Raw genomic sequence first — 15,025 nt, 5'->3', positions numbered from 1 at the left:
TTTTTGGCAATTATAGTCATTATTTTTTCTTTATCTTTGTAAGTTATGGTTTATCAATCACGTAAAACATCAGCAGCACATGCCTTGAAATTTAGGCATGGCTCAAACACTTTGGTTGAGCATGCATAAAAGCAGTGTGTATTTCCTCCTGTGACAGTGACTGAAGGGGTTGTCTCTATAAGGTGATAAATTTAGATTTTATTTTTCTTCATAAGCATTTGGAAGGAATGGGAGGAATACTACAGCAAAGAATAGAACATTTCTGTTCCTCATTTCCCCAGGAGGTCCCCTTTGCTAAGGGGTTTGAACCGACATCCCTTTAATGAGCCCTTAAGTCAACAGGTTCCAGGTTGATTTGTATTCAGTGGCTAGCGCTCATCTGAGTTTTATTCTTCAAAAAGCAGCTTTTGCCTTTAAAACACAATACTATATATACACACAATATATATGTGTATATGTAAAAATATATGTTTATATGCTTTATAAGTATATATACACAAGCATATAAATGGTTTGTATGTATTGTGTGTGTGTGTATATATATATAAAAATAGCATAATAGCATTAAAAAAATCTCATGGGACATTAGAGAAGTAGGCTCATCCCCTCAGGGTATATTGAAAGGTTGAGTCTCATTTTCTGGACTAGTGCTGTAACACTTAGGCTATTGTGTAAAAAATAATTACTGTTGCCTGTCTTCCTCATCCCTACTCTTGTTAAGCTGCTGTAAATGATTTTGAGGTCAGCTGTTAAACTGCTGTTTTTTTTCTTCTCTCAGCCATCACGGGTAACCATAGTCATGCATTTTTAAACTACCTTTCACAGTAGTGAAAGTGTGAATGGAAGGATGTTGGGAGGGAACTGCAAGACTGACCTTTTGACACAAATTCCAAGGTAGTTGTCTACTGAAGATCGTTTATTTTATTAAAAAAATAATTTCAAGTTCTTCTTTCCTTTTTTTCTGATTGTTTTGCTAACTCATGAGCCTTCAGCACTAATTCTTCAGTGGGTCTGGGTGGTTTAAACTGATTTTTGCAATTTCAGACCTGTTCCAGTGACAGTTGTATAGTTGCTATTTTTTTGCATTGTGTATACTGGTTTTGTCTGTCTTGTTTGACTGCTGATATCTTACAGGGAAAGTCTCAGATTCCCACTGAAACAAATGGTAAGGATAGAAAAAGAATGGGAAATGAATTGTGCACTATGTTTTATTCAGTGGCATAGTCTATTGCTCCCTCAGTGACCAGTTTTTATAATGCTATTGTATATTTATGTTTCAGTACTTTGTCATAATCTATTATTTCTTCTTAATTTTTTTTGAGATGGAGCTGTAACTGATAAACTGTGGATAGTAATATCTTGAATTATTCTTTGGGTTGAGAGAATGTTCCTTGTTCCATTCTAAGTTTGCTGTTGAGAGGCCGTTGTTTTCCCACTGTTTTCTTTTTTCCTGCTCACCAAAACCACCAGCAGGAAAGTTCGTGGATGGTTATGTGGGTTTTATCTTGACAGTGGTGTTTCCTAAACTCTGTGATAGTCTGTATACCATTTGGAAACGTGGTGAATGTACCAGTGTTTGATACTGATATCCTCAGTTATATGGATATTTTAAGAATTGGTTCACTTGTGTAACTGAACAAGCTAAAAGCATGTACAGCCTGTGGGGTGAGGGGTTGTAGACCGGCAGACTTGATGACAGATCTCTTTAGAGCACAGGGCCTTACTAAGTGACATCCATTCCCTGGCTTTCATGAAGTGCTGCAGCATTTGTTATACTCCTGAGTCTCACAGGCTTGACACAACTGATCGGTGAGCTGATCAGCCATGCTTTGTATGTTGGAGAGGGAGGGAAGGGAATGTGAGTTTATCATTTTGCTGGTGTTGAAGGGGGTGGGAACAAGGACCATTGGCCAAGTTACGCATGTGATATTCAAGACTTGACAAAGTTAGTCTTTCTGATAGGAAATCTGTCGCTATTTTGGCTTTGCCTTTACTGTGTTTAAATCCTGGGTCCTTTAACACCGTTCAGTTGATATAGTGGGAGAATAAACACACTAAGGCCTGTGTTACATTTAAATCCGAAAAGAAGAGAAAATGTAAGTGTCATTACTATTACTCTATGAGTAGAAGAAATAGCTAATACTGTCTGGAATGTTGATTTCCCCTCACCACTTCAGCAATTGCATGATTTATTTGCAAGTTAACACTTCATACTGTGCTAAATGCCACCAATTGAGTTGCAAAAAGCAAAGCAAAAATTTCCACTTCTATAATTATATTCTGGTTTATAATTATATTTATCTCTTGTACCCCAAATGAACATTTCAGTAATTTGCATGGCTTCTTAGACGGTTGCATGCCCTAAAGAGACTAAAGGAATATTGTGAAAGACTGATAGGAGAGCAAAATCATAATCACCTGTGTGTTCATTCAGTATTGATGGTGACAAAATCTAATGAGGTTTTCTCAATCTTGGGCAAAAATCTTGGTAAAAATGACTAATTGTGTTTGAATTTGGCTAAATTGAATACTGAAGATGGTTCTCTTCTACATATGAACAGAAATCTGTCTCACAGGTATAGACGCAAGAAACCTACCACTTGAATTAAAATTCTTCCCTTTAACCATTTGTCTGTCCCCTATCAGAATAAAAATCTTGCAGGGTTTAGGTGTCCAGGATCTGATTTCGACTTACTAGAATATATTGAATGTACACAACTAGAATTCTGGTCAGACTTCTAGTGGAAGAATAAATCGTAGGTGTATTTCATCTGGGAAGCTTGATGCAAAGATGGGATGGATTATTCAAACAAAGAACTCAGAACCAATAGTTAAGATTGACTACAGCTAAGATGAGCTTACATGCCTACTAACCTCATATCCTTGATAAACTAGAGACTATTTTAGAGTTACAATAACATAATTTTAATAAATTCAGAAGGTGTATAACCTTTTGAAAAAATGAAGTTTCATATTCATTCATGAAGTCATAGTCTTCTGTCTTCATGTGTAAGAAGCGGTTGATAAAGCTGAGGTTTAGATACTGCATTGATGGTTGCTGTACCCCTACCCTGGGTAGATCTGCACTTCTAATTCTGACTCTGCAGTGATTTGAGCAGATCATACGCTCCAGTTATGCGCCGTGGTCGGATGCCAGGTGACCTGTAGGTTTCTCTGAGTATGCGTCGGCATATTTTTGTGCCAGATCACAAATTGAGTAATCCAGTGCTTCTGTCATTCTTGTCACTTGATTTGTATTTATTGTGACTGGCTTTTACATGTTGTAAACAGCACCAGTGGAGTTGACTGTGCTTTTTATGTAGAAGAAGGGTTGCTATAAAAATGACTAGAAGAAGATATGTGGCTAGGGAATGAAAATCACTCAATCACAGTGAAATTTCGCGAGTGGATGGACAGTACGTCATGCTGATAATGTCCATGTAAAAGATATATCAAGGGACAAGAGCTAGAAAGATAAAGAGTATTTTGAAAGGCAGAAGAGAATGAAGCTGAGGTTGTACATTTACTGCAAATTGCAGGAATTAAGAAGTCTTGCATTTCCTTCCCCCTGTTAGAACAGGCCACTGCCATGTGTATCCTGCTGTGTTCTCAGCTTGTATTCCTGATGGGAGCTAGCAGGGAGGGCTGGATTCACTTGCTTAAATGTTCTACAGTTATACTTTTTAATTCCTTGTTTTGTTTTATTTCTGCTTAGTTTGCTCTGTATTACTTAATAGGATGGGGATTAATTTTCAGTTTCAATTTTAAATTTAGGATAAGAATTTTATGTTCTTCACCTGGTGAGTCTGAGATATAGAAGAAAAATGAGTGCCTCAAAAAAAAAAAAAGGAAAGAGAGAACTGTGAAATTTTAAAAACTGTGTTCTTAATTAATCTTCTCACCTTGCAGAGAGTATCACCTGGCAGTATCAAGATTTTTTGTTTGTTTGTTTGTTTTTTCTTCCTTCCTGGTGCTAGCCAGCTTAACACAGTTGCTTGTGTTTCTGCTGATTCAAAATGGTATTGTGATACCTTTCCTGTGTGTTCTATGGGTTTCCAGCATTACTCTCAACTTTTTTCTCTAAGTGTCGTTGTTTAAGAAGCATTTGCAAAGATTAGTACAGGTGCTGTTTTTTTTCTTTAATTTTTAAGCTATGAGGTTTTTGTGAGCCATTTGCTGCCCTGCACAGACAAGTACGTTTGGTCTTTAGCTGATCTCATAGCTCGATGTCCCTTCTAGTTACTGAAGGGGAACATGGAGCAGAGCGCTCTGGCAGGCAGCAGAGCCTGTCTTCTGAACTGCTGTGTGTTCACATGATGATAGGTGCGATGATGGGAAATGGCCCCTATGTTTCTCATTTGATTTCAGATCGGAATCATCTGCTGATCTCAGGACAAGCAGATTACTGTGGTTAAGCGGCAGGCATTTGTCAGACTGCAGGGAAGATCTATATATTGTAGTCATGGGCTCTGCTTTTCTTTCTTCAGTCTGTCTTCTTCATAGTATCTATGTTAAAGCTTAAACTCTGTTGCATACTTCCTATATATTCAGAAAGTGAGGCAATGTGTGCATGAATAAATTCACTATTTTATTACCCCTCTAAAAATATTTTTACAGGTAAAGGACACATTCCTAAGTCATGTCTCTAATTTCTCTAAATAAGAGCAACCACTTTCTTTCCTTGCTTTTGTCTTTCATTTCTAAAGTGATAATAATAAACAGACCTTTAGAGATACAGAAGGCAAAGACATGCATGAGAAGGAAATTAAAGCATAGTTAGCAGCAGTAGCTGGCCTTTCAGAGGAGACTACTTAAAAAGATAAACGGACTAGTAGAAAAGCCACTGTTCAGGATCTTTGCTGAAAAGAAGTCAAGAATTGAAAGGACTTTTCTTCCCTGTTTTCGTGTTAAATTAAATCTTATTGACCTTCTTTTTCAAAGATTTGTCTAGGGAGAAAGACAGGAAGGATTGTTTGTTTGTATTTAAAAAAACCCAACACAATATCAGTTTGAAAACTAAAAACACCTTTGACATAAGAAGCTGATAATTTCACTGACAAAATTCAGCCTGGAGTTTAGTCTTGCCAGAAACCCCCGGGAAATACAAGTGGGTGTGTTCTGCTTGAGTAATCACATGTAAATGCAGAGGTGCCAGCAGCACTGTAATAATGACTGTAGTGTCTTTGAAGGCACTCTGAAGCTTCCGTTCAAAGATACTCTTAAATAATTAAATATTTTTTATTTTTTCAATTTACATGGAATATGTAATGACATCCCCCAAGTACCAGATTTCCTTCCTTCCTTTTTTGTTCTCATGCAAAGAATAAATAAGAGTATTTTAATTAAGACACTGCTTGCTAACCTGTATAGTAAAGCAATGTGATGAAGGAGCCAGTCCAGATAGTTCTTTGTTGTGACCCTCAGTAATGTTTTCTTAACACAGAAGTGAACTTGAAAAACCTAGGTACCTCTGAGGTGATCTTAGAAGTCTGGCTTCCCCTCTGTAAAGAAAGGGAAGTAATTTTGTCCACTTTGATACACCCTCTGGCTCCTGGCAGTTCACTATGACCATTTATGTGGTATTCCTTGTAAGATTGGCTGCTCAGCTATCCGTACAGGGTTTTAATCTTTCTTTTTTTTTTTTAAACTATTTTTTTGGCAGATACTGAGCGCCTCTATACAATGGTGTTCGAAGAGATCTGTGGGCGTTTTGGAAAGACCTATACATGGGATTTGAAATCCTTGGTCATGGGTAAGAAAGCCCTAGAAGGAGCGCAGATTATTCGAGATGTTCTAGATCTTCCAATAACCAAAGAAGAGTTATTACATGAAAGTAAAATGAAGCAGGAGAAGATATTCCATACTGCTGAATTGATGCCAGGTATGTTTCTCTTCAATATTTATAAACTGTTTATGGAATTACTCAAATGCTAACCAAGGCAGTTTTTGATCTGCCTTCCACAAAACAGTTGGTCTTACAGATTCAGTTTCATCACTCTTGTTTTAACAAGTTTTACTCAAAACTACCTCTTATTTACCTGTTGAAGAGATATTTTTAATGTTAAAAAGTACTGAAAACTTATTCTTCTTGTTTACTTGGAGAACGGCTTTTTTCTATATGTTTTAAAAGAAGAAAACATGTGCATGATTTCTATTTTGTAAGCCAGGTATTTTTTACAGTTGTTGCTGGCAGCTGTGTAACTCATCAAGTTAGTTTTCTCTGGCTGTAAGCATAGTCCTACTTTATTAAGCACAAATACACTTTTAAATGTGCAGGCAAGTGTATGAGTCTGTGGGTTCTTTCAGCTGGGATTCATCTCGCCTAACCTTAACATTGAAATTGAAGCATGTCATCGGAGCCAGCTGTGTGCCAAAGGAGAGGGAGGGTTTCTCAGGTTATCCTAAGACATGTCTTTTACCAGTGCTTGTGCAGTAAGCCCCAATGGGTAGCTTAAACCAGGTACCTCAAGATAAGCAAGAGGATGAATCTTATCTGTGGTGTAAACTCAGACTTTTATATTCCATTACATTTACACCTGGAATACTTAGAAAAAAATCCTCAGCCATGCAAGACAAGCAACACCTAAAGCTAGGATTGCTGTTAACTTTTTGTGCAATGTTAAACTTCCCGGAGCAAATATCAATAATTTATAAAGAAAGAAAAAAAAAAAAGGATGAGGAATAAAAAAAACAGTATTAAAAGTGAAATAACTACATGTCACTATAACAAGTCTGTTACAATTTTTTCTCTTTAAATATATGCTTGTTTGTTCTGACAATCTCTACATCACATTAATGATGTTTTAATTTTTAGATACATTTTTATACCTAGTTCCATAATGCATTAAGAGGACGTAAGTAAAAAACATGTGATATCTTAGGAATAAATAAGAAGCAGCAAAAATAAAAAGATGCAGTTTTTTTAGGCAGCTTAAAAACTTGAGTATTTTGTGCAGCTAACTTATTTAGTTATCTCACCAATGTCTTTTATATGCAACATTTTTCAAATTGCATCTTTCTCACTTATAGATCTGCCTAAAACTGCAAGCCTGGTTAAACTCTCCAGGAAAACAGGAAAGAGAGAGAGATGTGTTTTAAATTTTTCACGTCAAGCTTCTGGAACTAACTTTGCAGCTATATCTTTTGCAAGACAAATGAAAAAATCTGTAGTCTGGGCGAAATGTTAGGATGCACAGAGAAGAGTCGCTGTGATGTAACAGCACAGGTAATAGATGCCATTAAGGGGATGTTCTGTGCCTGCTGGAGATTGTGATAATGTGGCTGAGCTGGCTTAAGCAGAGTTGCAGAGAGGTGATGGAACAGATTAGATGAAGGAAACATGAAGTTTTGTGCTGTTCCTGCCTTCAAAAAGTGAATTCTGGGCTTGCTGAAGCTGGGCTATTATAGTCGAAAGAAGCAAAATTCTTACTGGGACAAGCAAGTAAACATTTTTATCATCACTGGAATTGTTCAACTGATTACTTTTTCAGTTCAACTAAATACATACGATAACTTTCTTCAGGCTATTTTCTAAAGCAGAATTTATGTGAATGAACTTAAATACTTTATGGTTACTAGCCATTGTGGGGAGCAAAGGCAGCCTTGGTCACTGAATTAATGGAATCTCTACTTTAGTTGGTAGCAACGTATGAGATACAAGCTGAATTGTCATATATTTGAGAAAACCAGGTTGATATCAGCTAATAATCTAGAAAGAAGGAGCTCCAGCTGCCTATTTAAGGATTGAAGTGGTCTTTAATCTGGTAGCTGGATTGTTCTAATCTGATACTTTTCTTCTGTCCTTTTGTATCTTCTGAGGATATTTATTAATGTAATCCTTGTGGATTTATTCTACAGCCTGTTAATGTTCTTTAATTAAGGATGGACTTCATGCAGGTGTAAGATGTAAGACTGTGGTGACATTTTGAATTTACAATGTTCTCTGACTAAGAGATCTTTCAGATAGTTACAGGTAAATACAGGAAAGTGAAAGTTAATTATCATATTTATTAGTGGTGTAAGATGAGTCTGACATGCTGAGTCTCTGATCATCTCTTGGCAGTTAATAGGCAGGTGAGGTTCTATTTTTTCAATCAATTTCTACAGGTTTTCCAAAAAATAAGATTCAAATTTGGTTTGGTGGAAAGCAGTGCTGAATGATGACCAACAGCGTTTGAAAAAGTGACTCAATCAAAGCAGCACTTGTTCCTGGACATACGATGAGCTATGCTCATGTTTGTGCCAACGATGATAACGCTCTTAATTCCCAAATCAAGTAATTGACAGATATATCAGTGATGGTTAAGGATGGTGTGGAAGTTGTACAAATAAACGATTGGCAAAGCAGTTCTTTGCCTGACAGGCTATATCACAGCCATGCCGCTTAATGCTCAACAATTCTGAGGCATTAGTGGTTGAAGACAGAATTTTGATTATTTCAGTATGGCTGAACTGATTGACAAGCTTCAATACATCAGGCTGTGGTCAAAATACAGATTCTAATGTGGAATTTTCTGATAACTATTTGAGAGTTTTTCAGAGTTACATTTATTTTTAGTTCTGTAAGAATCTTAGGGAAGGCTAGTTCAGTGGAGAAAGGAATTAATCCAAGACAATGCTGACAAAATGACAGGGCTGCCACTTGTGCTGCTTTTCTAAGTATTTCTGTCAGAGTACAGACATTTTTATCTGCAAGAGTAACATAGTAGGCCTTCTGTTTCTGCAAGTGCAGTACTACGTTGCAGGGAAATGGATTGTCAGAAAAATGGGGAGTGACAAGTGGAGCAGAAGAAAACCATGCATATGTACATTTACCTATACATCTATAGGTGTGCTTTTGCTTAACATAAACCCAGAATATACATAGAGCCAGAAAAACCTAACTCTAAGTTACACAGCTGCCAACAGTTACTATAATCATGTCAGGGTTATGAAATTAATGCCATAGCAATCTCTTTTTCTGTGTCATCATCACAAAGCAGAGATCCTTAAGGATTGTGTGGTTGTGCATACCTTTTTCAGACATTTTCCACTCCTGGATCCCATGATAACTGGGATTTCTTTGTTGCAGCTCCTGTTCAGCCAGTGCAGAATGTGATGTGCAAACTATTTTCCAGTTCAAGTATAGTTGACTGTCTTTCGCAGACATGAGGAGGTAATTTCATAGCTCAGTTTTAGTACTAAATGAAGCCAGTCAGAAATCACAAAAAGAGAATAAAGAAACACAGTTCAAGTTCCAATGGCAGCTCACTCTAAAGTCTTTTTTTTTTTTTCTTGAACAGTTCCATTCAACCAGCAGTCTAGTTTGCTTAGCTATTGTTTTCTTGATTCATGTTGTGCCCTTAACAGTTAAACAGACTTCCTACCATGTTATCTTTTCTTTTCCTTGCTATTATTGTTTTAATGGTAGGAAACTCTAGTGAGTCCGTGCTGGGCTCAGTGAGCCTGTAACCCCTAGAGATCAGTCAATTAGCTGCAAACTTTGAATGATGCTGACTGTTTGGCTGATTTCAAATATTTGGCCTTTGCATTACATCTTAAATGACTGCAACCCAAAAATGCTTTTACCAGTAAGTCAGCAACACACTTGGCAGAAGTTCTGAATTGTGTAAAATTTAGTACTTTTATTTTTTCCATGGGCATGCATGTGTTAGTATATACAGACTAAAATGAGATTATCGATTTAGTGAATAGGGAGTCTGCCACCAGAAGGATCTCTGGTACTTCTCAGAGAGCAATAAGATGAGACAATAGAATTCTTTAGTAATAGCCAATTACCTAGCAACAACTAAAACAATATGTATTGTTGACATTCCTTCCACAGCAATCACTAGAAAGAAAATTAACTCTTTCCCAGCTGAAACCAGGACACCTTCTAAATTGGGAAGTAGGTTATTAGTTTCCACCTCCACTTTTGTAGGTCAGTGAAAGCATAATATACCATTGCAGATAGCATTTTTAATATCTCAGAACCAAAAAAAGAAACAGGTGAATCTGAGAGTTAACATTCCCGTAGTCTCATCAGATTCATGGCAATTACACCAAGTGTCAGATAGCCCCACCTCTGTCACACTGTCACCTTCACAGCAGCAATGCTGATTTACTTCAGGATTGAGAGCAAGTGTAGATAATGAATAGCACTCTGCTGATAGGCTCGCAACTGTTCTAGCACACCAAACTACATTAAAAACATTTTTTTAATCAGTTTGTTACTTAAGTAAACAGATGGCTTCTTCCTGTGCTACGTGAGGTTATTGTGGTTTTTTTCTTTGTCCCTATACTCCACTCTCGTGAGACCCCACCTTTTAGTTCAGACACTGCTGATGTTTTTACTGTAGAAGCACTTTTATGAACTTAAAGAATTATCATCGAATTGGCTAGAAATGTAATCAACTTGACAAAGCTCTGAATGGTAATGTTAGCTTTTCTTTGATTAAAGAGAGTGATAAAATCTTGAAGAGCTTTAAGTTTGGTCTGATATCACATTCAATGTAGGAACTGTAAATGATTTTGAAAAAGAAGAGCTGTCTTTTCATACAGTGGCTATATTTATCCTTAAGATTTCCATTTGTGCACAACTGGATATAAATCATACAAGGCATGCATAATGCATGTACACAGTTAATTTAAACACGGCATGAAGCACTTTGGTTTCTTTTGGTCTTTTTCTCAGCAATAAATCTTTTCTCCCAAATACACACTGAACTGTTCTCAGACAACTTGTTTTGTGTGTAACGTTACAGCAAAATGAAGTGGACTTGAATAAGGGTCTTTAAAGAGCCTTGATTTTCGTGCCCCAGAGGTCAGGTTTTCTCTGTTCTCATGCTGTTAATATGAGTAGAAAGCTAACTGTATCTACGCAGCGATGAATGAGGAGCAATTCTGTGATAGATGTATGTGAAGATCTTCTTAGAGGGTATGCTGAAAGTCTGCAAAAAGAGTGTGAAATTGTATTTGGGCTCATAATTTGTGTGCGAGCTATGTGAAGATGGCACTTCTTGACCAGTATAGTTCTTCCAACAAAAATTTCAATGTACAGGGAAAAAGTCTGTTGATCAGGACAGTATTCTTTAAAAAAGCCTGTAGCCATATTGTTTCTTCTGCAGAATAGGCTGCATCTCAGCTACAAGATGTACCAAGTTTAATTATATTAGCACGGGCTACATAGTGTAGATGACCTCTAAAAGTATATCAGGGAAAGAGAAATGAAACATACACATACAGCACCGAAGGAAATGGGAAACGTGGTAAAAGAAGTAGTAGACTGATCAAACATGATACGAAAAGGGAAACAAAAATGAATATTTTTTTGTAAGATTTAAAAAAAAAGTCCAGGAAAACTTAAGCATAGATCGATACAATAAAATATATAGGAAAATATTTGATTGACCATGAAATACATTTTTTCTCACTTAAAAATAACTTTGTAGCATATTTCAATACCCCATGTCATTTTTCACAGAAGCACATTTTTTATCAAAAAGTTTAGGGAGAGGATCATTCCTTTGGCTTCTAATTACAGTTGACAATAAAATAAATGTAACTAGTAGTAACTAGTAACAAGATTAAATTGCCAAAGGAGAGTGGCCTCTATAGCTTATTGAAGCAAGAAGAATGACTATCTTTTCAACAATTAAAATTAATTGGAGACAAAATTACATATTGTGATTACAAAATACAGACAAAAAATAAGAATAGCCTGGGAATTTAACTAGATAAATAATCAAATAACCAGTAACTAACTGGGGAGGGGGATAAGACAATTTAATATGTAAAATGACCTAAATAAACTCTGTAGTCCCCAAAACTATATCAAAGGATACACAGCAGTTATAGAAAGCAGTAGTATTGTTACTATAATCACAATGATTTGAGACTCGTGAGAGAAAGTTTTAAATGAGAAATAATATCTTTCATTAAAATAACTGAACTGTGGAGAAGCTTTTGGGCATAGAAAGTCATCTTCATATCAGTCTTAAAATGCCTATTTGCTATTTTGGATTTTTTTAAGAGTTCACATGTGCTTGCTTTCTAGAAAGGCAGCTATGAAGAGGAAGACACAAAATAATAATTTTAAGTCTATCCAAAGCTTTTATAATTTCTGCACATGTAGCCTTCATTTTTCTGTAGTACTTTAGCTTGAGCTTTCACTTGAATCTGAAAAAGAACAGGCAGAATCTACGTAAACTCCACAATATAACCTGATTTCATTGATTACCTGATGCTTTCGTTTAATTAGTATAAGGAATATGTTGTATTTATGGTGTTTTATTTGTTTTGTTGGTTTTTTTTCATTATTTGCTATCTTGAACTAAAGTAAACCTTTCTCTGATTTCTGTTCTCTGATTATTAGATATCTGACACTGTAAATGTTTGAATAAAGACAACACTCACTTGGAAGATTATCAGTTATTAATTTATTTGATGGCTCTCTGTTCCAGCTTTCTCGAAATGTTCTTAAAGCATAGCTAAACTATTTAGAATCTATAAAGAAATACTATCTGTGATGGTTGATGCAGAACTGAAACCCCTGTGAGCTCTTTGCATTTTGTTTGAGGGTGGGAAAAATGGGGATGTGTCTGCTAAATGTCCTTCCTAGTAGAAGATATTAGCTTTCTAATAACAAATTTTAAACAAAGACATAACACACACGCACTGTCTTCTTTATTGCCCACTGATTTCCTGTTTCATTTTCCTGGGATTGCATAATGATTAAAATACTATTAATTAGAAATTAAATGTAATTAGTACGTAGGTAGCACCCCAGGAAGGAGTACAGAAATGCAAGAGAGTTATGGTTCATGAAAGGATTTGCTACTGGAAATGCCACTGTTTGTTTATTTGAGGCCATCTCAGTCAGGTAGGAGCTCCTGTAATTTTGAAGTTAATTTTGAAGTAATATTGAAGCTTAACTTTCATAAAAGCTACCTTGTAAATTTTAGGTTATTAACTTCTTGTGGTCCTATTTAAAATGTATGCTTTTGCTTAAGAGAAGGCCTTGGGGAGTTCTGTTCATTTTTCAAGGGCTTTTTCTTTCATAGCTTACATTCATCTTTTTAGAATTAGGACATTAGAAAAGACAGTGGGACTGCCTGTGTAGGCCTGGGCATTTTTGTGTCCTTGTTCCTGCACTCTGTTCATTTTACTTCTGTAAGTATGTCAGAGATAAAAGACGACTAGGGAAGATGTGGGCCCTCTCTGGAAGGAAACAGGAGACCTGATCACCCAGGGTATGGAGAAGGCTGAGGTACTAAATGACTTTTTCGCCTTGCTCTTCACTGGCAACTGCTCTAACCACAATGCCCAAGTCGCAGAAGGCAAAACCAGGGGCTACGAAAATGAAGAATCACCTGCTATAGGAGAAGATCAAGTACGAGACCATCTAAGGAACCTGAAGGTACGGAAGTCCATGGGACCTGATGAAATACATCCACGGGTCCTGAGGGAACTGGCAGATGAAGTTGCTAAGCCACTTTCCATTATATTTGAGAAGTCGTGGCAGTCTATTGAAGTTCCCACTGACTGGAAGAGGGGAAACATAAGCTCCATTTTCAAAAAGGGAAAAAAGGAAGAGTGGGGAACTACAGGCCAGTCAGTCTCACCTCTGTGCCTGGCAAGATCATGGAGCAGATCCTCCTGGAAACTCTACTAAGGCACATGGAAGATAAAGAGGTGATTGGTGACAGCCAACAGGGCTTCACCAAGGGCAAGTCATGCCTGACAAATTTGCTGGCCTTCTACAATGGTGTTACAGTGATGGTGCATAAGGGGAGAGCAACAGATGCCATTTACCTGGACTTACGCAAAGCGCTTGACACTGTCCTGCATCACGTGCCTTTAAATTGGAGGCATGGATTTGATGGGTGGAATACTTGGTGGGTAAGTAACTGGTTGGATGGCCACACTCAAAGGGTTGTGGTCAACAGCTCAATGTCCCCAGTGGATACCAGTGATGAGTGGTGTTCCTCAGGAGTCGGTACTGGGATCAGTGCTGTTTAACATCTTTGTTGGTGACATGGACAGTGGGATTGAGTGCATCCTTAGCAAGTTTGCCAATGACACCAAGCTGTGTGGCATGGTTGACATGCTGGAGGGAAGGGATGCCATCCAGAGGGACTTGGACAGGCTTGAGAAGTGGGCCTGTGTAAACCTCATGAAGTTCAGCAAGGCCAAGTGTGAGGTCCTGCATGTGGGTCAGGGCAATCCCAAGTATAAATAAAGGTTCGGCAGAGAATGGATTGAGAGCAGCCCTGCCGAGAAGGACTTGGGGGTGCTAATTGATAAGGAGCTCAACATGAGTCGGCAATGTGCACTCGCAGCCCAGAAAGCCAACCACATCTTGGGCTGCATCAAAAGAAGCATGACTAGCAAGTCAGCAGAGGTGATTCTACCCGTCTGTTCCACTCTGCTGAGACGCCACCTAGAGTATTGTGTCCAGCTCTGGAGCCCCCAACATAAGAAGAATATGAACTTGTTGTAGCGAGTCCAGAGGAGGGCCACGGAGATTATCAGAGAGCTGGAGCACCTCTTCTATGAGGACAGGCTGAGAGAGTTCGGGTTGTTCAGCCTGGAGAAGGCTCCAAGGAGATCTTATTGCAGACTTCCAGTACTTAAAGGGGGGCTACAGGAAAGGTGGGGAGGGACTCTTTATCAGGGAATGTTGCGATAGGATGAGGGGTACCAGTTTTAAACTGAAAGAGGGCAGATTTTGATTAGATACTGGGAAGAAATTTTTCACTATGAGAGTGGTGAGACACTGGAACAGGTTGCCCAGAGAACTTGTGGATGTCCCATCCCTGGAAGTGTTCAAGACCAGGTTGGATGGGGCTTTGAGTAACCTGGTCTAGTGGGAGGTGTCCCTGCCCACGGCAGGGGATTTGGAACTAGATGATCTTTAAGGTCTCTTCCAAACCAAACCCAAACCATTCTATGATGCTAAGATTATCTCCCTTTTTTGTCTGGAGAGGCATTTCACAAGAAATGGGTCTGAATCTGGAGTTCCAGAAGTGATGTAAGTTAAGAACAG

At 37.7% G+C, this 15,025-nt stretch overlaps 1 protein-coding gene across 2 annotated transcripts in view; it reads left to right on the top strand.

Annotated features, from left to right (window-relative positions):
• PUDP (pseudouridine 5'-phosphatase) overlaps positions 1-15,025 on the top strand; it is a 71,755-nt gene that overhangs the window by 20,718 nt on the left and 36,012 nt on the right. For both annotated transcript variants that reach the window (XM_054205900.1, XM_054205911.1), the window contains one exon: positions 5,663-5,881. In XM_054205900.1, coding sequence (XP_054061875.1) covers positions 5,663-5,881 — 219 coding nt within the window. The remainder of the gene's footprint in view (positions 1-5,662; positions 5,882-15,025) is intronic.

This window comes from Rissa tridactyla, chromosome 1, assembly GCF_028500815.1.
Source record: "Rissa tridactyla isolate bRisTri1 chromosome 1, bRisTri1.patW.cur.20221130, whole genome shotgun sequence".
NCBI classification, from domain to species: Eukaryota; Metazoa; Chordata; class Aves; order Charadriiformes; family Laridae; genus Rissa; species Rissa tridactyla.
Note: the sequence above shows the minus strand (reverse complement) of the source record. Positions and strands in the feature narration are given on the sequence as shown.